The sequence below is a fragment of the Amborella trichopoda genome, chromosome 6, assembly GCF_054954075.1.
Source record: "Amborella trichopoda isolate Santa Cruz 75 chromosome 6, AtrichopodaSantaCruz75HAP2 v2.0, whole genome shotgun sequence".
NCBI lineage: Eukaryota > Viridiplantae > Streptophyta > Magnoliopsida > Amborellales > Amborellaceae > Amborella > Amborella trichopoda.
Genome location: NC_142341.1, coordinates 3,334,909 through 3,357,171, shown reverse-complemented (window position 1 = coordinate 3,357,171; position 22,263 = coordinate 3,334,909). Strand labels below are relative to the sequence as shown.

The 22,263-nt window shown below is 40.0% G+C and overlaps 1 protein-coding gene across 2 annotated transcripts; it reads left to right on the top strand.

The window, feature by feature from the left end:
* The first annotated feature begins 1,597 nt into the window (after positions 1-1,597).
* LOC18434476 (uncharacterized) lies at positions 1,598-21,428 on the top strand. Of its 2 annotated transcripts, none has more exons than XM_006844546.4 (10): positions 1,598-2,018; positions 3,339-3,433; positions 6,347-7,225; positions 9,490-9,580; positions 9,732-9,884; positions 10,580-11,440; positions 11,632-13,917; positions 14,036-14,117; positions 20,349-20,482; positions 20,776-21,428. In XM_006844546.4, the coding sequence occupies exons 1-10, from the start codon at positions 1,949-1,951 to the stop codon at positions 21,114-21,116; spliced, it is 4,992 nt and encodes a 1,663-aa protein (XP_006844609.1). In that variant the 5' UTR covers positions 1,598-1,948; the 3' UTR covers positions 21,117-21,428. The 2 variants fall into 2 exon arrangements, with proteins under 2 accessions (XP_006844609.1, XP_088726511.1); XM_088870385.1 differs by having other exon boundaries at positions 20,346-20,482.
* Positions 21,429-22,263: the final 835 nt, after the last annotated feature.

The window sequence follows — 22,263 nt, the reverse complement described above, 5'->3', positions numbered from 1 at the left end:
TTACTATGCCCAAACTTGACAATTTTATTAAAGGGAAAGGTTTCTATGCTTCCCTTACAGCATGGAAGTTCTATCCTATCCTTACCATCTAGCCATCTAATTTTGATCAAGAGAGCCACTCACCGTTTGATCTTAGATCCGATATCTCAAAGTATTTTATTTTTAGTTTTTTTTTATACAAATTGTATGAATATGAAATTTGGTATGTGCCATCTTCTCAATGGGCCTCACCTATAAAAAATATTAAAAATATTTTTTCGATAAAATATAATGATCAAAATACCTCTTGAAATTTTTAGGGGTATTTTGATCATTTTATTTCATTGAAAATAATTTTTTTTATATTTTTCGCTTGTACGAGTTTAATAGAGGAATGGATGTCCAAAATTTGGTGTCAAAATAGTTTATAGAAAAAAACATTAAAAATAAAATGGTGTAGAGATGTGATTTTATGATTGAGGCAATCTTAGCCCTCCATTTAGAATGAACGGTTGGATAAGCATAAAAAACTTGCCCTTTATTAAAATAAACAGTAAATATTGAATTTCAGATGATCTTCAAATGACACTGCTTCACATGGAATAATACAAATTCATGTAGAGTGATATAATCCATATAAATACACTGGTTGACAGAATGGATCAACTAGATGGGTATTATATGTTCAAGTTGGTCCCACTTTCATTCGGCATCACCAATCATCTATAGATTGGATGGTAATGGTACCTGCGACTATAAATAATAGGGCCATACCTATTAGAAAAATATTTTTATAACTCTAATAAACAAGAAAAAAGTTTATATAAGGGTGAAGCCCTAAACAATCAAATTAAGGCGCACCTCAAAAAATTTGTTGTTATGCCTAAAAATCCTCAAATTGATCATCTCGACCTCAAGATATATAGATATAAGAAAAAATGAAATTTAAATATTAAAATAATGCATATTGTAAACCATTTTTTAGGTCAATTCTCAAATTTTTAAAGTATTTATAGATATACTCGATGTCCACTATTTTATAAGCTTTAAATTTTATAATTAGAGATAAAAATAAATTTTTAGGCCATCACAAATATTTCAAATATTAAAACAATATCATTTTATACGATATGAAGGTGCGCCTTAAAGCCTCAATATTATACAAACCACATCCAATAAACAAAACCTCACCTAAAATTTACTGAAAATTGTACTCGAGGCACCGAAACCATAAAACCCATCATCTCATCATTTGCCATTGTAGTTGTGAAAAAAGAAATTCAAGTCTTAAAAACAGTATATAGTATAAAGTATTATCTGAACTGTCTATTCCACTCTAAAATTAAGAGCCTACTAAGAATAAGTATTCAGAGACCCACAAAATATATACCATTTTTTTGAACTTCAAATTTGTGTTAGAAATTGATTTTAGAGCAACTTCACGGTACTTAAGTTAAAGGGGCGTGCCTTTAACCTGGATCCCTTACCAAGGGCAGTCATAGTAAAGGGACGTGCCTTTTGCCCTATTCAGGCCCATTCTAGATATTTGTCGAATGTTTTGGGGCCTTTTACGTCAGTTGCTCCTTCATCATGTGCTAAAGTTTCATGGAATAAACTTGCATTTCGCATAAGAATTTGGCACACTCGTTTTCTCTCTCTCTATATCTCTTTCTCTTTCTTCAAAGACCCTCACAAACCCTTGCCTTTCTCTCTCCTCAGGAAACCCCTCTTTTTCGATGGCTCTCAACACTCCTCTGTCGTTGTATACCCTAAACCGTCTCCTTTCCTAACTCTCTCTGTATCCTCCCTTTCTCTCTCTAAATTGTCTGTGCTTTCGATCTCTCTCTATGTTCGGTCCTGTGTTCTCCACATTCTCTCTCCTGTGAATCTACGATTCTAAGCGATCTTGTGGTTTTTTTGGTCGTTTTTCGCTGTTTCTCTGTCTTGTAATCGGATTTGGTTACCAACAATGGCTGAAGGGAAGTTTGATCTGCCAGATGATCTCATTCTCATGAAATCTCCTGATGAGTATTTCAAAGGTTTGTAGACTAGGAACAGGGAAAATATTTCCTTTTTGACTGTTCGTGTATCAGTTGGTTGTGATTCTGGTTCTTGAGTTATGGGATCGGGGTTTAGGGATTTTAGGGTTGTCTTCTCTCTCTAGAGTTTGAGAGAAAGATGTGCCATCTCTCTCTTTCCGGTAGCAGATTTTATGCTACTGTTGCGTTTCCTTCTTTTTCACGCTCTCTTTAAGTTGTATCTATCAATACCAGATCACCTTTCTCCTTTTAGTTTCTTTTAATTTTTTTAATAAATGGCTATGATTCCTGAGAATTAATGGTTGCGGATGTGTATTTGGATTGATTAAATTGTTAGAAATTCATTTTGAATTTTAAAAAATTAGTAAATACATATGATTTATTTTTTGGCGCTGGATTATATTTTAGGGTTGTGTGAAATTATATGCATATATTCCACGAATCCCAGTTATTATAGCAGTTGTAAATCTCGCTCATTCCTGAATTGCACACCGATGTCATTTGTGCATGCTTTAGGTACTCATGGTATCTGTATCTTTTATTTGTGACTTTTGCAATAATGAGATATGATTAGAGAAGCCTTGACAAGCATAAGAAAACTCATTAGAAAACTGTTGCGATTTGGCCTTTTATTTATTTATTTGTTTTTTTAGTTTTGAGCAATTCACTTGACTTTCATCAGCATTTATTGATTTTTGTACTACCCGTTCTCATTTGGATGAAATCTTAGTATATCTAAAACAGGATCCATTCGTGATTCCTTTATATTCGTGGTTCTAGTGTACTTACTGCTTGGGATTCACGATCTTGATTTTCTTTCTTTCTTTTTTCTTTTTCTTGGTTACATACTGTTGGATAAAATTTTTGGGTATTTAGTGTCATAGCAAAAGATTTTCCTACATTGTTTGTTTTATTGTTATATCCGATGAAGGTTCTAGAGGTTATACTGCAGGAAAAGCAATGTTGGGTTTTTTTGATGAAATAAAAGGTTAACTGTATTGTTATTGTTGTTGTTGTTGTTATTGGACATAAATGGGTTATCATCTCATTTTTTTAGTTTGGTTTCCGTCGACCAGCCTCTATTTGTGGCATTTCTCAATTATATTTGATGGTGTAGTTATGAATTTATTTTTTGGTGAGTATAGTTTTTTATTTCTTTATTTTGTATTTTTATTTTCATAGAAATCTTATTGCCTGCCCATTTCTATTCTTTCTTCTTTTATGCTCTTATTAATAGTCATTGAGAGTGATCATTTCTGTTGGTTTGGAGTATGGTCTGAAATTGCATTTCTTTTTTTTCTGTGTTTTTACCATCTGCAGATCAACTAGCATTTGAAAACAGTATTCCATTATCACCGCAATGGTTGCACGCTAAGCCCAGTGAAAGTAAGGCTTCTGTTTCAGCAACACCTGGGGTATGTAGTTTGTTTGCCATCAACTATATCTGCCTTATTATTTTGTGAAATGTAGATATTCCTTTTCTTGTTTTTCCCCTTTATATCAAATGCGTTTGTTACATTTGAATTGATTCAAGTTGTTGCATATTGAAACACTGTCCAAGTATTCTTTACAGTGAATTTTGTTCACCAATGCATAACTTTGCAATGCAAATGGATAAATATGTGAATGTCCTTGCTGTGCTGCCATATAATGGCTACCTAATCCATTGATGTTCTTACTTGTTGTCTGTGTTTCCTTTCTGCCATGGAAATAGAACAATGCATCTACAAATTTGAAGTTTATGCGATGTGAGTCCGGATTATCTCTATTAGGTGACAAGAATCAAAGAAATAACAGTGCTTATGTTTCTTCTGAATAATCTTGGTTATCTTGCAAGAATTATGGCCATAGTGATTTTTATGCATCTAAATTTTACCTACCACGCAAATGTCACGCAAGTTTTAGTCATCAGATGTGTTATTCACCTGAATTGTCAAATATGTATTGTTGTCATATCCTGTTTCGAAGAAAATAAAGGGAAATTTATCTAAATATCCATACGAAATGAACAGTTTAACATTTTACCCATGTCTTTTTATTTAGATTCAAAATACCCATAGAAAAAAGGTCTTGAGTGGTATGGTTGTAAATGGGCAGAATGGGGAATATTTCATATCTTATGGATATTTTGATTAATTTTCAAAAATAAATTTATCTGTTTGGTCTTGCATATTTGAAGCGGAATTTGTCGTAATTTTAGGGACGTTGGAAGCTTTACATCCTGCTTATTTGAGAAGGAACCTACTTAGGAAAGATATGTCATAAGGAAGGAAAGGTGTGTGATAAGGAGACGGGGATTTTTGGTGCAATCGCATGTTTCTCTCTTGAGCTGTATGTGGTTGGGATCGATGTGTCTAAAGATGGATGAGCTCAGCTTTGACTTCATTCCAGCGGTGTGACTGAGAAGTTGAGGCTTAGATGATATAATTTCTGGGTAGAGAGATAGGTAGCGGAGACTATCCCTAAAAAAAAAAACTTCCCCAGGATTTATTGGATGTTTTGGTAGCGCACATGATGACCCTGCTAATGAGTTCCATGATAGGGACAAGTTGAATAAGGATTCCAAAATTGAAGAGATGGAAGACTGTAAGGGACACCAACATGAAAAAATGGAATAGCATATTGAGCTCATTAATCTACTTGATTTGTTACCTCTTAATGTAGCCTATCTAGTATCTTGTATTTCCATGTGCAATGGTGGTTAAAGAACACAATTGGGTAGCTGAATATATGGTTTTGACTGATTGATGAGTACACGATTAACTAAAAAAAAATTCCCCTATTTATATGACGATGTTTTCCCAACCATTTGATCTTCTATAGTTGGCAGCGGCCATCTGTCATGTTCTATGTCAGTTGGCTAGTCTAGCATTCTTCTTTTGCTTCGATCTTCGAATGTTGGCAAACCTTTATGATGGACCAAGCTTGTTATCTGTACTATGGTTGTGGCTTATGTCCTTATAGAATTTTATTTACTTATTATGGGATTCTATGTCATACTGGAGCTTGATGAGGAAATTTTATGTCTGTGGAGTTTTGTTGAGTTTATGGATGACCCATGAACTTCTCTGTGAAGTTCCTCCGTCCTATTAACAGTTTAGAGTTCTTGATAAAATTTTATTGTGTACTTAGATGTCTATGGCGGAAGTATTTCTGTGTTCGATTTCTCCTCCTTGGACAGTAAAGGGGCAAAAAAGAGAGGTGTGATGGAGTTACCGTCATGAACAGTGTTTTAAAATGCGGGCGATGCGGTGGGGGGGCTGATGTGGCTCGATGCGGGCGCATCACCTCAATGCGGTCAATAAATAGAAAAAATTCAAATAATCTGAAAAATAGGTGAATGCATGGAAAAAAATATGGAGGTAATTTATGTGATGGTAGGTATTTACTTTATTCATTAACTCCAATATTATCAGCTTTTGTAGACTCTGAATCCCCTGATGGAAGACATTGGAAACTAGAAACTAGAAACTTGAAAGTTACTATGTAGAAGACATTAGAAGACATAATATTATCATCGACATCCAAACACCATAATTGCAATTGCAAGCTTTAAAGTTGCAAACTCCAAAGATACATACAATTGCTAAAACTCTATGAAGAGTTCAGGCAGGATCCTTGTTACTCGAAGATTGTGAGGACTTTGCCCCAAAAAAAAAGTGTTATGAAATGAAAACTTACTAAGTAATTGAAAAAAAATTCAATATCTTCTCGGCCCTTGTAATCCTCGATGTGTTGACGAATCTAGGGCCAAACTTCTTCAAATGAATGCCCCAAGCTAATCTCCCAATCGACAACCCAACCAAGATCCAAAGCAATCTGATGATTTCGAACCAAAAAAAAAAATTCGCCGAATTTCATTTTATTTTTATGGTTTTTGATGATAAAACAACCTCCACCTTGGCTGTTTTTTGTGTTTTTTTTTTTTTTGGGGGGGGGGGGGGGGGGGCTGGGGGGTTTATACCTAAATGGCCACACTTGTGGGCATTATTTTCTCCCACGAGTGTGGGCAGTCTATGCAGGCGCCATGTGATATATGCCCGCATGTGCACTGGGTGCACCGCATATGCGATCGCATTTTAAAACAATTCCATAAATTTAAGGCGCTTCTCTGTGTTATATTTGTCCTTCATTCTTGTTTATATGATTAATCCTTGAGAAATTTGAGCTGTTTTTGAATTTTGTGGTTTGTTTCATTCATTGGTTGGTAGATAATAACATTTTATTTCCATTACATGTGATATAATTATACTACTCTGATTTTTTTCTTTGTTTTTAAAAAAAGCAATCTAATACTTATATTCCTTTTCTTCTCTGGTGTATCACAGGACATCCGTTCACCAAGCATATTGCCTCATGGCAGTTCTGCAGATCCATTGCAGAAAGATGGATGGCGTTTGGATGGATCTCAAGATAAGAAGGAATGGCGAAGGACTGTACCTGAGACTGAAAGTGGTCGCCGTGATCGCTGGCGTGAAGAGGAGAGAGACACGGGCTTACTTGGAAGAAGAGATCGAAGAAAAGAAGGCGATAGGGAAAGCGAGTACCGAAAGACTACTAATCGCACTGAAGCTGTATCTAACAGAGAAGGCTCAGAAGCTAGGTTAATCCCTTCTGATCGATGGCATGATACCAATAGTCGTAGTTCTGGGCATGAAACGCGACGTGATAGCAAATGGTCATCGAGATGGGGCCCCGAAGACAAGGACAAAGATTTACGAAGTGAGAAAAGGGTGGATACTGAGAAGGAAGAAGTTCATAGTGAGAAACAGTCAGTACTTATTGGCAATCGTGCTGGTTCAGAACGAGAAACTGATTCTCGTGATAAATGGAGGCCACGCCATCGACAGGAAGCTCACCAGGCAGGGTCGATGGTGCACCGTGCTGCTCCTGGTTTTGGGGGAGAAAGAGTTTCAAATCTGGGGTTTGCTCCTGGTCGAGGGCGGGCGAACTTCAATGTGACCATGCAACACAGTGGGTCTTCCTTTTCAACTATTGGTGCCACACCTGTAGAAAGGAGTGATGTTGGGCCTGGAAAGAGTGGTTTATCAGCTGAGACGTTTTGTTACCCCAGAGGTAAACTACTTGACATATACAGGAAAGGGAAACCTTTGCCTGCTGTTGATGGTTTTATTGAAGTTCCAGACATTACTCGGACTGAGCCAATTGATCCATTGGCTTTTGTTGCACCTGATGCTGAAGAAGAGGTATGACTAATTTCTAAATAAGTATTTACAATATCCAATATATTTTGCTTTCAATATTATTTATCAAAGCAGCCCTGGGTTCTACATAATTCACAAGTCTTTGTCCAAGCATTAGAACTGAAACACACAAGAGGTCTTTAAATTGAAAATTTCTTAAAAGAGTTGTGAATGCTGAAGTTTTACCTGAAATTTAGACTCTAGAAGCTTTTTGTTGCATTTGCCTTTTCATGCTACATGATAAATTTTGTACTGCCAAATGTCGCAATTGAGTAGTGGGATAAATTGCAAACTGTGATTGATATGGTAATTTCATTGGAATTGTAGCTTGTTCCATCTTCTTCATTATAGGCTTTGTATTTTTCTACAGTAGGATTGAGGAAATATGCTGTCTTAGAAAATGCTGTCTTCAATTTTTATTAGTTTTGGCAAACATCTGGTGTATATATCTTTAGTGTAATGCTTAGTTCTGTAGACAAATGGAATTCACATAAAAAATGTAGTTTGATGGTTGAACCGGGATCTAAAACTACCTGCAACTTGGGCCTTTCTATTTACTGCTGTGCTGAGCAACATATGACCTAGGCATTCTTCCCACTCTGTAGAAAGCTTTAGAAGCCTATTTTTATTCTCCAGCCATTTAACGACAGGCCCACTAATAAGCCCATTCTGCCAATACCCATCCCTTGCAGATGACCTCATTACCCTCAATCTCCATTGCAATTTCCATATAAATGCCATTATTACATGCACTAATCCTTTGATCTTTTAGCAGCATTCTCCTTCAGTCTGCTCGCATTGTACCATCTGATTGCTGAAACCATGATCCCTCCCCTCTGTGAGCCCAAACCAATTTTCATGTATCGTATCTGAACTTTCTGTTTGGAAAGATGAAAAATCTTCCTCTCCATTAACACATTCACTTTCTTAAATTGTGGTCCAGTATTTGGTTCCTCCTTAACAAATCAAAAGAACCTTTCCTGAGATTAACATCACAAATATCATGAAATTGAATCTTGCATTATCATTCATCCATCGATGAAATCAATGTGTTATTTAGAAAATGGAGCGTAGGTTATTGGCCCTAAACTAAGATCAAATAAGCACTCTGTAATCTATTGCCATGGCTTTGACATGTTGAAAGCTTCAGACCTGCTTATGTCCATGGAGAAAAAGGGTCGCCTTGTTAGACGCCTCTAGGAGAACAAAAGAAGCCTTGCATCATTTGATTAGATTAAATAGGAGCCTTGGAGTCGACCATCCATCTTCTTAACATCCTCCAAAAGCTAATGTTTCTATCCCAATTGTCTGCAAAGTGACTCCTTGTGGTCTACACAAGTGTATATACCCTATTGGTATAATTTTCTTGGTCTTCTTTCCCATTCTGAGGGGAGATAATGGTCCCTTTTCAGGACTTGCTTGTTTTGAAACTTAGCTGTGGTCTTCTTTGGACTCCCATGCAGATTTTACCTGAATTTGGAACTGTGCTTTCCAAATTACTCTGCTAAAAATCCAAGAGTTAATCAAAGAATGCAGTTTTGACCTATCTTGGATGATAATGCCTACATCACTGATTCTAGAGTGAGCTTCTCAACTCTAGTGAATGCAACCTACTCAAATCCTTTCCTTCACCTTATACAGCTTTGAGATGAAATTTACAGTGGCCTTTATGGCTCCTCCATTATGATATCGTTCACTAAAAACAAATGAATCAATGTTATATTCTCATGCTTCTGTTGTCGCCGCACATGCACACACACGCACACATGCCAAAAAAAAAAACTCCTGTCATATACAAAAATTAGTATATCTCTTTTAACCACTTAACCCTGAACTTTTGTGGTTGGTCTACTACGAAGAAATTTTAACGATAAGGAAAAGAGGAAGCTTTAATATGGAATTTCCTTTTTGAGTTTTCCTTTCATATGTCTTTCATGATTTCCTTGTTGTGTGTGTGTGTGTGTGTCTAAATATTTTACACACACTAGTTTTATAATCCCATCCAAAACCAGTAGCAGTCTCTTCAGGGGTATGGACCTGTAGGATATAAGATTAGTTCCGGGACTTCCAAGGACATATTCTTGAATTGTATGGTTAGTCAAAAGAGATGTTCGTATTAAATCTATTCCTTTGCATCCTGTTATCTGTTTTCCTTTCCGTTACCGACTTTGGTTATTATAAATTGCTGCTTAAATGTCTGAGCTGTTAATTCAATTCGTGATAATTGTAATGCCTATTCATATTTAGACCACCCTAACTGCTTTCAGGCTGTTCTGGAAGATATATCCAGAGGAAAAATCATTGGCAGTGGTGTATATCATAACTCATCTAGAGAGAGACTGGTGAAGGTGCATCAAGGTACGCATGGATCACTTGCATTCTTGTTTTTCAGTATGTTCTTCAGCGTGGCCTAAGAATTTTTTCATTATGTAGGTATTGGAGATGATGTTTCCATTCTTGATTTACAGTATGTTCTTCAGCGTGGCCTAAGAATTTTTTCATTATGCAGGTACTGGAGATGATGTTTCCATTGAGAGAAAGGCCTCTACTAACATCGATGACACTGACGACTCTTTGGGAGTTGCTTCCAAGTCTGATGCTCTGCTTCCAAATGGTTCTGGTCTCGTTGATAGTTATAGGAAGGGCGTCCTAGACAACCAAGGCAAGTTCTCTGTTATTTCTTGTCCATCAAGTTCTTAGCTAAATTCAGCAGAAAGTTAGTTTTGACCCCTTTTTGATACTGAAATATGTAAAATGGCCCTAAATTCAGCAGAAAGTTAGATTTGGCCCCTTTTTGATACTGAAATATGTATAATGGCCCATGTTATCAGAAAAATATGTATTATGATGCGCATGCACACGTGCATGCATACACATGCACACATATCTACATGCTACATGCATGTACACATGTGTGCATGTCTTGCGTTTTATGGGAACGTACCTTTTGTTTTGATGGCAAACAAATCTTGAGCTGAATTTCTGCTGATATTTTCCCAAACCCCCTAAATGTCTTTCTTTTCCTGACGTGCATTTTCTACATTTGGGGCCTGAGTGCCTGAAATTACTAGTTCTCTCTGTTGAGTGGAACAATGCTTGGCTGAAATCCTATCCCATGATTTGGAATTTCCATTTTGATTCCAGTCTAGAGAGTTTCAAGAGCCAAATCTTGGACTTGGTTAGTTGATTCTGTTCTTGAAAAATTTTGATTAGTTGATTCTGTTCTTGCAAAATTTTGATTGAGTTTTGCTGCTTTCTTCAAAAAATCCACTTTTAGATTTACTTTCCTTTGATATTAAAATGATGATGAAGCCTCTATTTTGAAGGCATTAACTCTGTGTCTCCACTTGATCGCAGGTAGAAATGAAAATGAACCTGCTAGATTGCCAGATTTGACAGGTTCTACTAAAATAAAATTGGACTCCACTGCAGTAGTTTCTGAGTATGACGCTATTAGCAATGGGCGAGTGCTTGATGGTCACCTTGATGGTCCTCAACCTAAACCCAATGATGTCGGCTTTTTCAGTGGAGAAAAGCAAGTGGAAAATCATGTCTTTAGGCCCTCTATTTTTGAAGGCATGGATTCTGTGTCCCCACTTGATATACATAACAAGTTACCCACTGATTCGAGCTCTCTATTTGATTTCCCATCACTTAGAGAGACTCAAATTAGTGGTAACAATCAGTGCCGGGAGGATAACCGTGAAGATAAGCTTGTGGAGAGGGGAGTCCCTCCTGAGGATCTAAGTCTGTACTATAGGGACCCACAAGGGGATATTCAGGGACCTTTTTTGGGTGTTGATGTAATTTCATGGTTTGATCAAGGCTTCTTTGACACCGACTTGCCTGTATGTCTTGCTGATGCTCCAGAAGGGACACCTTTTAGGGCACTTGGGGATATCATGCCTCAGCTGAAACAAAAAGGCAGGCCTGTGCTTGTGGTTGATCTTGAGGATAAACTGGAACCTTCGGATTCTGAAGTGAAAGTTGTTGGAAGTGGTGGACCTAAATTTTCTGATAGTGTTCCAGGAAATGGACAATATCCGATATCTGAATTTGCTGATCCTCTGGGTCATGGCCATCCAGTAACATTGAAACACGAGGATCCATTGGAAAATATCTATCGAAAAGTTTCACATGCTGATTCAGAAACTTCAATGAGTCGTCTCAATGCTGAGCTCCAGAGCATTCATGACTTTGGAATGCCAGATACGGAAGGTTAGTTTGCCATTTGATTGCTTGTTACTTAGATGATCCATGAATGTTTGGATAACTGAAGAAGTAATGTTACGTTAATATGAAAGTGACTAGGACAAACTAGTAAACAGTTAAAAAAAAAAAACCTGAAAATGTAGGAGAAATATAGGAGCATATGATGTAACATAGTCATTTTCTTGTGTTGCTTACAGGTTTGTTCTCCAGAAGACCCGGAAGCAGCTCAGGTCCCATAGGAAGACCTACTGGAAAGCTTCATGATCCCATGGGCGTCCATTTTTCTGCAAGTGAATCACTTGATGCTCATGCTAGTGGGGCCAATCACCTAACTACTACTAATACGAATAATTTGCATCCTCTGGGACTATTGTGGTCTGAGCTCGATGGACCTCGTCTCCGACATAACCAGCCATCAGAGATGATGCCTGGTATTGATGGCCCTCCTCACCATGTGAATCCTGCTTCGGCTCGAGATCCCTCCAATTTCAACTTGAGGCAGGGTTCCTTTGTGGATTCCCCTTTTGTTGGGGATGTCCCAAGTCATTCTTCTTTTGAGAGGGCACGGTTATCTCATCTTGAAGAAGAGTCTCGTCGCCACGAAATGGCAGATTTGCTTGTTTCTCAGCAATTGCAGAAGCAACAGATGCAACAGCAACAACATGCCTTTGGTTCCCCTCACCTAAATATGCACCAAGGAGGGCCCTCATTAGATCAGCTATCGACCTCTCCCACTTTCCATGGCCTGAACCCTGCATTTCTTCAAGCACAACCGCCACACCATCAACAACAGGCAGATGTTGATCATTTTCTGAGGCTCCAAATGCAACACCAACACCAGCTTCAGCTCCAACATCAACACCAGTTGCATCAACAAGAACAGCTTCACCATCAAATGCAGCTGCAGCAACAACAACATCAGCAATCTCAAGCCCAACAATTGCTTCTTGAACAGTTACTGCAGAGACAAATGCACGGCCCCAACTTTGGTGAGCCCTCAAGAAGTGGTGCTCTGCTGGACCAGGTCTTGCTCAGGCAACAACAACAACAAGGGAGTTTTCTCTCAGAGATGCAATCCCATTCTCAACCACCAAGGCACCATGACCCTTCTCTTGAGCAGCTTATCCAGGCGAAATTTGGAAACAGTCTTCGACGTGATCACCACCATGATCTTTTGGAGCTCCTATCGATGGCCAAACAAGAGGAGAGGTTATCTGTAGAGCGACAGGCTCTTGCTAGGCATCAGCAAGAGCAGCAACTACGTGCTCGGCAATTCTCTCGCCACTCATCTGATGATGAAAGGCATATGGGTGGGCTCTGGTCCATGGATGAATCTGGGCAGTTTGTGAGAACTGTGAATCCTCCTCAGCAGTCACCCTTTGATCTTTTTCAGCAACAACAGAGGTCTTTGCAGCAACAGCAACAACAATTTATGGACTCGGGGCCTGATTCAATTGGGGCTCATTTGTTTGAGCAACAGAGGCAACTCGAGCAAAACATCTTTCTTCATGATCGGCTCCAGCGTGGTCTGTATGAACCTAATGTGTTGCCCTTTGAACGATCTGTCCCTCCATCTCCCGCTGATCCTGGAAAGGGCATAGATGCAATCAGCACCCTAGCTCGGCTTCAAGAGCTCAGTCTACAAGAGCAGAGGCATGCACATATGCGCCCATCTGTCCATCCTCTTATTCCTCAAGGTGTTCAGGACCAGTTTCGTGGTTCAAAGGTGGATCCTTTGGACAACTTGCCTGTTTCTGATCCACTTCGGACTGAAGAGCTTCGTAATGGGCTTTTCGAGAAGCAGCTCCTTCAGTTGCAGCTACAAGATGAAATGAGAATGAGGGAATATGAGGCCAATCATTATCCTGATGATTCAAGAACTTGGAGAGGAGTGGGCAATGATCATGAGTCAAAGCAAGTTTTTATGGACTTGCTTCATCAGAAGCTGGGTCTTCATGCTAACCATCCATCCGAATCGATGGATGGTGGTGGTGTTCATCAAGTTCCCCAAGAAAGAAGCAAACAATCCTGGCTTTTCTCGGGGCCTGGATCTGACCTCCCATTCAAGCTTCACACTGATCGAGAGGTTTTAGGTGATCCCATTTCAAGAGGGTCTGGTGTTTTTAGCATGGGCAATCTTGTACAAGAGAGCTTGACAAATGGAGCTGGGGAAGTGGAATCTAGCAGTGCAGGAACTGCCTTTGGCACCGAACATTTGGTTGAAGAAGAATCGCTCTATCCGGCAATTGAAAGTGGAGATCAAAATTCTTTTGAGGAGTCAAGTATGAGCACCAAGTTGTTCATTGACCCTTCAGACACAAAAGAATCTAAGAAGAGTAAGAAGAAGGCTTCTAAAAGCAAAGGAGTGACAAAATTAGCTCTGGAGCAGCATAATGTTGCTGAACAAGGAGCAGTGGTAGATCGAGGGGAGCAGACTGTGAATGCTTCTTTCCCTGTCAGATCTGCTTCTCTTTTGGCCACTGGTAATATAAAAAAAACTTCAGTTGTTTCTTCTACTTATTTTTCTTTCCAATGTAAAATTGATATAGTACATGACTTGAAAATTTGTATTTAAAGTCTGATTTTTGGGGTTTTATGCAGGTCGAAATGCAGGTTTCTATGACAATGTGAAAGGGGTAGAAGAGGCTTTTGCAGCACCTGGTCAAGAGATAACCACAGATCAGTGAGACCTCTACCATGTTGTTTTCTGTCATGTTTGATGTTGGGACTTCTTTACTATTATTCAAAGACATCTTTACCATTATTACTATTATGAAAGATGATTATATTATTATATGTGTTTCCTGATTGGAAAATGCGACTTTCGTGTCTGCACAAAATTTTACCACTAGGGATCACCATTCTCTATAATCTGTACTCTGGAATTTTATTAGGGGAAAGGGGTGTGGGAGTGTAAGAGATAAGGGGGAAGAAAGAGTGGGAAGGGAGAGGAGACATGAGTGGAGAAAGGGCAGAAAATTCTTACCGCAAAGATGATCTTACTATTGATTCTCCATGTTGACCGTTTGAATGATGACTTGGGTGGACACAGCACTTTGTTTTGCTAACTCATATTCCTTCCTATTTGCCCTCCAATGTGCGATTTACTCTTCTGCATTTGTTCATAGATTGGATGCAGTCGCCATGATGCCAACTCCCGATTGGAGGCCCATGAAATATTGTTTTTGCTGTCCCCTTCATTTGTTTTTGAACTCTGTGACCCTCTAGCAGGGCACTTGTTTTAGCAATGGCTGAATTCCCACTCCATTAGGACCTGAATATGAAAGTAATACACTAGCTTGGCTGTCTTGGAAAATGCACACATTAACCCTGCCCATGGTTGCCATGGGAGCATCCATCAAAACTTAGCTTGGCTACTCTTTTCTCCAGTTGCAACAGTGCCTACAGCGTTATTCTATTCTAATTTATTGCAAACTGCAGTTGATTTCTGAGAATGCACTTTGATGCGAAGGATACACATTATGAGTCCGAAGTTCTTGTGGGGTCTAAATCTTGGCTGAAACGTACTCTACTGTTTGATTGGATTTGCTCGATATTATAATGATTGGATCATTGGACTGAATGATTTTGGTCGATATTATAATGATTGGATCATTGGACTGAATGATTTTGCTCGATATTATAATGATTGGATCATTGGACTGAATTTGGAAATGTAATTTTGGGGATCTTTTAGGGTGAGCTATGATATGCCTCCAATTATTATGGAAAGCTTATAAACCTATTAAACCATTTCTAGAATGACTTAATATAGACTTATTTTTTAGAAATTTATCTTTCTTTCAGAAGATTTGAAATTAGTTCCATGATTTTTTCTTCCCGGTGTCTTTTTTATTATTATGAATTTGCTCTCAGCCTCACGAATTTCTGAAAGCCCTAGATGTTTTGACATCTGTTTCAAGGCAGATGGCTTGTTAATAGTTTCCCTAGCTGCAAACCTTCAGTAGTTACCCATTAATCTGGTCAAGAAAAAGTGGGATCTTTTTGGCTCGAGTCATCAATGTCAACCTCATTATTCCTATTAGTATCTGTTTCTCTGCACTTTTCCTCAAGGTTGGGTGTTTCTTGTTGCTTCCCTCTATCATATAGTTCCTACGGTGAATAAACTTCTGCACATTCTTCCTTCTGATTTTATAAAGTATCCATAGCTTCTGATTTTTCTTAAATGTTAGTCCTTTTATTTGTGATGGCTGATTTTGATTTCTAATAGAAGTATATCTAGCTGCACATCAAGTGCTGACACAAAGGAATACATACAAAAGATCTAAACTAGTCCAGACACAGAAGAATGCACCCAACAGAGTCCAGACACAGAGGAATACATACAAGAGACCTAAACAAAGAGAAAATTCTAGGTGTCACAAGCTTTTACTGTACACTTTAACCTCATGTCTTTTGCTCCTAATCGATGCTTATGTATATTTTGGACTTGCTGGCTATTACCATTTGACTTGGTGTGTCCTTCGAGCAGAACTCCAACCCTAGCATCCCTCAGTCCATGCTGAATTTCTTTGATTTCATGTTGTGATGTAAACTGCTCGACATTCCTCTACAAGGGGCCTACTTCACTTGGTCAGATCACACATCCAATCCCACCCTATCCAAACTGAATAGTTACATCATCTCCCTGGATTGGATCGCTGCCTTTCCTGGCTCCCACTCCCTAGCCCTCCCCAAACCTACTTCTGATCGATCACTGTCCAATTCTACTGGACACTACTCCAGTTGCTCATTTCTCAAAGCCCTTCAGGTTTGAATTGGTCTGAAGGAACATCACCTCCCCAACCTCATTCACTAATGGTGGTCGTCCTCCTTGAAGCAAGTTAATGGTTGGGCTGGCTATCGCCTTCAGAGGAAGCTTCAGCTTCTCAAAGGAGCTCACAAATCCTGGAGCATCCAACTCCCGAGAAGCTTTTGAAACCAAAAAGGGTCCCTTCTTCATACCTTCAGCATTGGGACACCACTGAAGAACACTGCACCCTCTCAGCCGAAGAGAGGTCAATCCGATCCCAAGCAAAATTCGACTTTCAAAACCTTCTCCGGAAGGAGGAGATTTACTGGTCCAATGTTCCCAAGTCTGGTGGCTCAAGCAGGGATCTGAATGCAGCCTTCTTCCACAAAATTGCCAATTGTAGAATGCGAGACAATTCCATTACCTAGATTAAGGTTGGGCTAGTAGTGGTGGACCAATTCCCACAGGTAGAAAATTCCATTCTAGACGACTTCAAAAGCCTCTTTGAGGCCCCCAGGGGGCCAAGACAGAGGATGGATGATTTGTCTTTCCAAACCATTCCGCCCCTTTTGGCGGCCTCAAGACTGCAAGAGGTTCTCGGTTGGGTGATCTCACCAACCCAGGGTGCATTTGTGAAAGATCGACAAATTCTTGATGGGGCACTGGTTGCCCACGAGCCTATACAGCTAACCAAAACTCCTGGGATCATAATCAAATTAGATTGGTAGAAAGCCTACGATCATTTAGATTAGGCTATTCTCGATGAACCGCCCACAAGCCTATCCACTCTAGACACCTAACCAAAACTCCTGGGATCATAATCAAATTGGATTGGTAGAAACCCTACGATCATTTAGATTAGGCTATTCTTGATGAAACTCGCCTTCGAATGGGATTTGGGGCCCGGTGGAGGACCTGGATCAAAGGCTGTGTGTTAGTAAGTCGATTTCTGGGATGTACTCTCCTCAAAGGTTTCAAGGTTGGCTCTTCTGGCCCTGAAATCTTCCATTTATAAAACGCAGACGATACCCTATTATTCTGCGATGCCTCCCCAACAGATCGATTCCCTACATCTGTTCCTTAAATGCTTCGAGATGGCCACTGGGTTTAGGGTGAACATGGCCAATTCCAAAAGGCTTGTGAGTGCTGTGGACCCTAATCTGGTGAAAACCTTAGTGTACTGGTGGGGTTGCTCAGTCGGAGAACTTCCTTCCTCATATCTGAGACTACCTCTATGTCTAAGTAAACCCAAACTCAGGCAATGGAGCCACATCATAGATAAGTTCGATAGTAGGCTTGTGGGCTGGCCATCCTCTCTAACATCCCTATCTACCAGATGTCCCTCTTCCACATGCCCTCCTTGGTGGTTTGGCGCCAAGAGCAACTCATGAGGAATTTTCTCTGTTTGGGCGAGGGTGGCAAGAGAATCCACCTCATCTCGTGGACAAAGGTTTGCTTACCCAATTCTCAGGTGGGACTGGACATTTGCAAACTCAAAGACAACAATTTGGTACTTCTTGGTAAATGGTGGTGGCTTCTTGCCACCCAAAGAAACCACCTTTGGCCGGAAGTCCTCAACTCCAAAGGTTCTGACTACAAGTTACCGGAAGCCGGCCAATACCGTAACACAAATCCTTTTCGGATCCAACCGTAGAGCCCACAGAAATTCTTCAGGGACCTGGAAATCCCTTCACTGTTCTGAACGCCCCTTTGGATCCAATATAACGTTTTGGCCTCGGCTCGGCAACAGAAATCTATTTTTGGCCTTGGCTTGGCAACAGAATTCTATTCTGGGTCGACCCTTGGCTTGGCCTCTCCCCCTTGAAGGACCTGTTCCACAGTTTGTTCTTGCTTGCTCAAGAGCCTCAGGCGGCAGTGGAAACCCAGTTAGAGACTGTTGGAGAGTTTTGTACCCGATTTTCAGGGGCTGTTGGCAGATCCAGATGTTGCAACAGTTTCTTACCGTCTCAGCCATCTCATTCTGTCTTCCTCCCTCTTCTTGGGCCCGTCAAACTCATCTAGATCCTACCCATTCCGGGATATTCTTGGTAGAATCCTTGTACCTTACCCTGGCCCTCCCCCAAACCTCCAACAACTCTGCCCTCTCCATAGCAGCCAGAGCCTGGTTCCCTCTAGTTCCACCCAAAGTCCAGCTCCTCAATTGGATTGCTGCATCTGAGAGAGCCCTTATGGTTGATGAACTTCAAAGGAGGGGACTTCAGATACCCAATAGGTGTATCATGTACATGGAGGAAGAGGAAAGTAATTCCCACTTTTCCATCCATTGCAAAATTGTCTTTGACCTCTGGGTAGACCTTTCACTACTTTTCAATTGGCAGTGGGTGACCCCACCCATAATCCTACACCTATTTCACTCGGTCCTTTCCCCTCCTTGTTCCAGATTAGGCATTCTCCTGTGTCCTTTCCCCTCCTTGCTCCAGATTAGGCATCCTTCTGTGGAAGCCAACTTATCGGTCATCTGGAATGAAAGAAATAGCAGAATCTTCCCTAGCCAGAAGGTTATTTTAGATGTGCTGAGAGACAAGATCAAGTCTCTAGTCATTTTCTGGGCAATCCACAGTAATTACTTTAAACATCTCTCTCACTATGATTTTCACCAAAACTGGTTAGCTTTGCTGACCGACCCTTAGACCACAGGGATTCCCCATGCCTCCCTCTGGAGACCACCACATAATGGCCAGCTTAAACTCAATTTTGACGTCCTGCAGGTACTGGAGGGTTATTTTGAGACAAAGATGGTATTACTTTCTAGTCCCACTCCCGCCCAAGGAATTTCCAACTCCATCACTGCAGAAGCTTTAGGTCTCCGGGACAATTTTGACCCATCTTGGGGCCAATCTTTGATTGTTGAAGGTGACTCCAAGTCCATGGTTGCCTGGGCTTCTGGGTTCCATGGCCATGGAGACTCAACAATGTTTTTTTTTGAAATTTCACAGCTTAGCAGGACAGTCCCAAGTTTCTTGGAGAAGTGTTTGGATGGAAAGGCCGACACCCTCGCTAAGGAGGCACCTCACAATCAGCAGTTCAACAGCATATCATGACGGGAACCATTTAAGCACCTTTTTCAGCAAGCATTACCCCCTTTTATTTTATTCTGTGTATTGTTAGACACTTGCATAGCACGAGAAATTGTAAAGCTTTTTTTCGACCCTTTGATGTTTTTGTATAGGGAACGCAGTTGTGGGTTGCCTTCAATCTGTATTTCCTTTGTAGTCCTTAATATAGGCCTTCTCAAAGTTCTAATTTGTATTTAAAGGCCCCCCCCCCCCCCCCTGCCCGAGTACTTGTGCCTCACATAGGAATTTAAGCGATTAAAAATGTCTAACATTTATAACCTTGAATAAGAGATAGCAATATTTCCAACAGCACTGGCTAAACATGGAGCATGTTTGAATGGAACCTAAAAATGTCTTAACATTTATAACCTTGAATAAGAGATAGCAATATTTCCAACAGCACTGGCTAAACATGGAGCATGTTTGAATGGATCCTAATCCTGTTTATTTTTCTTTTAGTATTTCCTTTGTATTGCGACTGCTGCTGGACTAGCTCTCGGTTCCTTGTAATATGTATAACCTTTTCCTTTAATACAGATGTTTAATATTTGGAAGTTTAGGAATGATATATAATGTACAAAGGTATTGCCACTCATTTCTTGAAAAAAGAGGTAATGCCACTTCCCTCCATGACATGAGAGTACTACACAGAAGCATCATATAAAAGGTATTGCTGATATATCATTTGGAGCAACTTTCATAATTTTGATCCAAAACTTTTTTGTTTGGCATTGTGCTTTATTAACTGAAAGCCTTGGACGGAGACCCACCATAATGAAACTCTCTGATTGCATGCAAGTCTATATTTTATGTTGCTACTGAAAGGTATTGCTGATATATCATGTGGAGCAACTTTCATAATTTTGATCCAAAACATTTTTGTTTGGCATTGTGCTTTATTAACTGGAAGCCTTGGACGGAGACCCACCATAATGAAACTCTCTGATTGCATGCAAGTCTATATTTTATGTTGCTACTGAAACTTTATTGAGACTATTTGTTTATGTTGCTACTGAAACTTTGAGACTATTTGTTAAGTCTATTCATATACTCACCACTTTTCTTTTATTTATGCCTGAAGCAGAACATCATCAGCCCTTCCAAAAACACTTGAAAATGCTGGAACGAAAATCCCGCCAGCATCATTGTCTCATGAAGCTTTGTCAAGCCCGCCTTCTGCAACTCCTGTTAAGGGGAAGAAGCCCGTCACTTCACATGGTATGCCATATATTTCTGTTGTAGTAAATTGCTTTTTGGCAGAAATGTCCTCTCTCCTTCCCTCTCATTCTTGTCCATTCAAGTGCTCTTTGGCTCATATCTTGTCCATTATTAGAGTGCCTCCTCTCTCTCACACACACACTATTCTTGTGCATGAGCCTATTTTCCTTTCCTCTCTCATTATGGTCCCTTGTATCTCCCCCCCCCCCCCCACCATCCTCCTTTCTCTCTCTCTGAGTTTCAGTACTTCTTCTGGCTAGTTCATGTTGAAAGTAGTTTCTGATGCCTCACAGAGTTAAGAAAAGACTTCAGTGGTGTTCCTGCAATTTCAACTACACCAGAGAACCCAGCAGCAGCTACTCGAGGGAGCTTTAGGCGAACATCTTCATTTGGTGACAGTGAAATCATGGAGCCCTCCTTCATTGATATGCTTAGGAGCACCAAGAAACCAACACAACCACCAAATGAAACTGATGCAACAACCAATGTTGAGAATTCAGATCAAGGCCATGCAGCAGTGAAGAGTGGGAAGAAGAAAGGGAAGAAAGGGAGGCAGATCGATCCCGCTTTATTGGGCTTCAAGGTCTCCAGTAATCGTATCATGATGGGTGAGATTCAACGCCCTGAGGATTGATCCCCCTTCTGGTTCTCTGATGCTTTACTGCCCCTCTCTCACACACACCTACTATACCTTGTTCTCATAGGTTAACTTGTCTTGACAGTGTACATGCTCCACACCCCATGTAAAATTTGAGTGTGAATATTCTTTGATTTATTTTCTTCTTTTATCGGCCTGATTTTTCTTTGATTTATTTTCTTCTTTTATTGGCCTGATTTTGATTTTGATTCAAAATTTGGATGTATGTGAGGTTGCAAGGTTGTTCCGTAGAGATGCAAGGAATGCAGTGATTAAGATTGTAATGAAATAGGTGAAATTGAAATGCAACGAATTTATGAATGCAGTGAAATTGAAACCTAACGAATAGGTGAACTTGTTATGAAGAAATGGAGATATAATGAATTTATGTAAAAGACCAAGGTGCAGTTGATTTCTCTTGGAAGCGTGGATCGTGAAAGAGCTTTAAATGGAGAGACCGAGAGAGATTTTCAAGTTCTCCCTGTTCACGCTCTAGCAGCTTTTTCCCGACACCCACCACGTACCGGGCAGCAGGAGCATGTTGCAAGCCGGAGCCTGCACACGGCAGTGTAATTTGCTTCATGCGTGCCCACGTACCTCGCGGCGTTTATCAGATTATCAAACTTGTTCCCCCCAAGCTTGAACGTGGACATGGGTCCATTGTCCTCTAACCTCTTCCTCCAAATCATTTACGTCTTTTCATCTCCCCAGCTAGAGCTCGTATATGGTCCTCGTCTTGTGCTTCATTCCTGCTCTGCTCCCCAGCTTAAAAAATGATCCCTCGACTTCCCAGCCTCGAAAACAATACTTTCTACTCAATTGTTATAGCAGGATACTTGCTCCACCCAGAGAGCCAGAACCATCCTACACCCAATGATAACTCAAAACCTGTCTTCGAACTTTTTTTTTTGAAACTCTGGCAGTATGCAAGAGCCAATTTATGCATAAACCAAACGTGTGAATTATGGAAGGAGAGCCCTGCGATGTCTATCTATAAAACCTCAAGGAGAGCCCTGCCCTTTTTTCTTTTTTAAAAAATTTAAAAAAAAGGATTTTTTTCTATAAAATTTCCTTATAGTTAAATGTCATATAAAACCACTATTATATTGATGACTAAATTAATATGGGGTGTAATTTATATAAG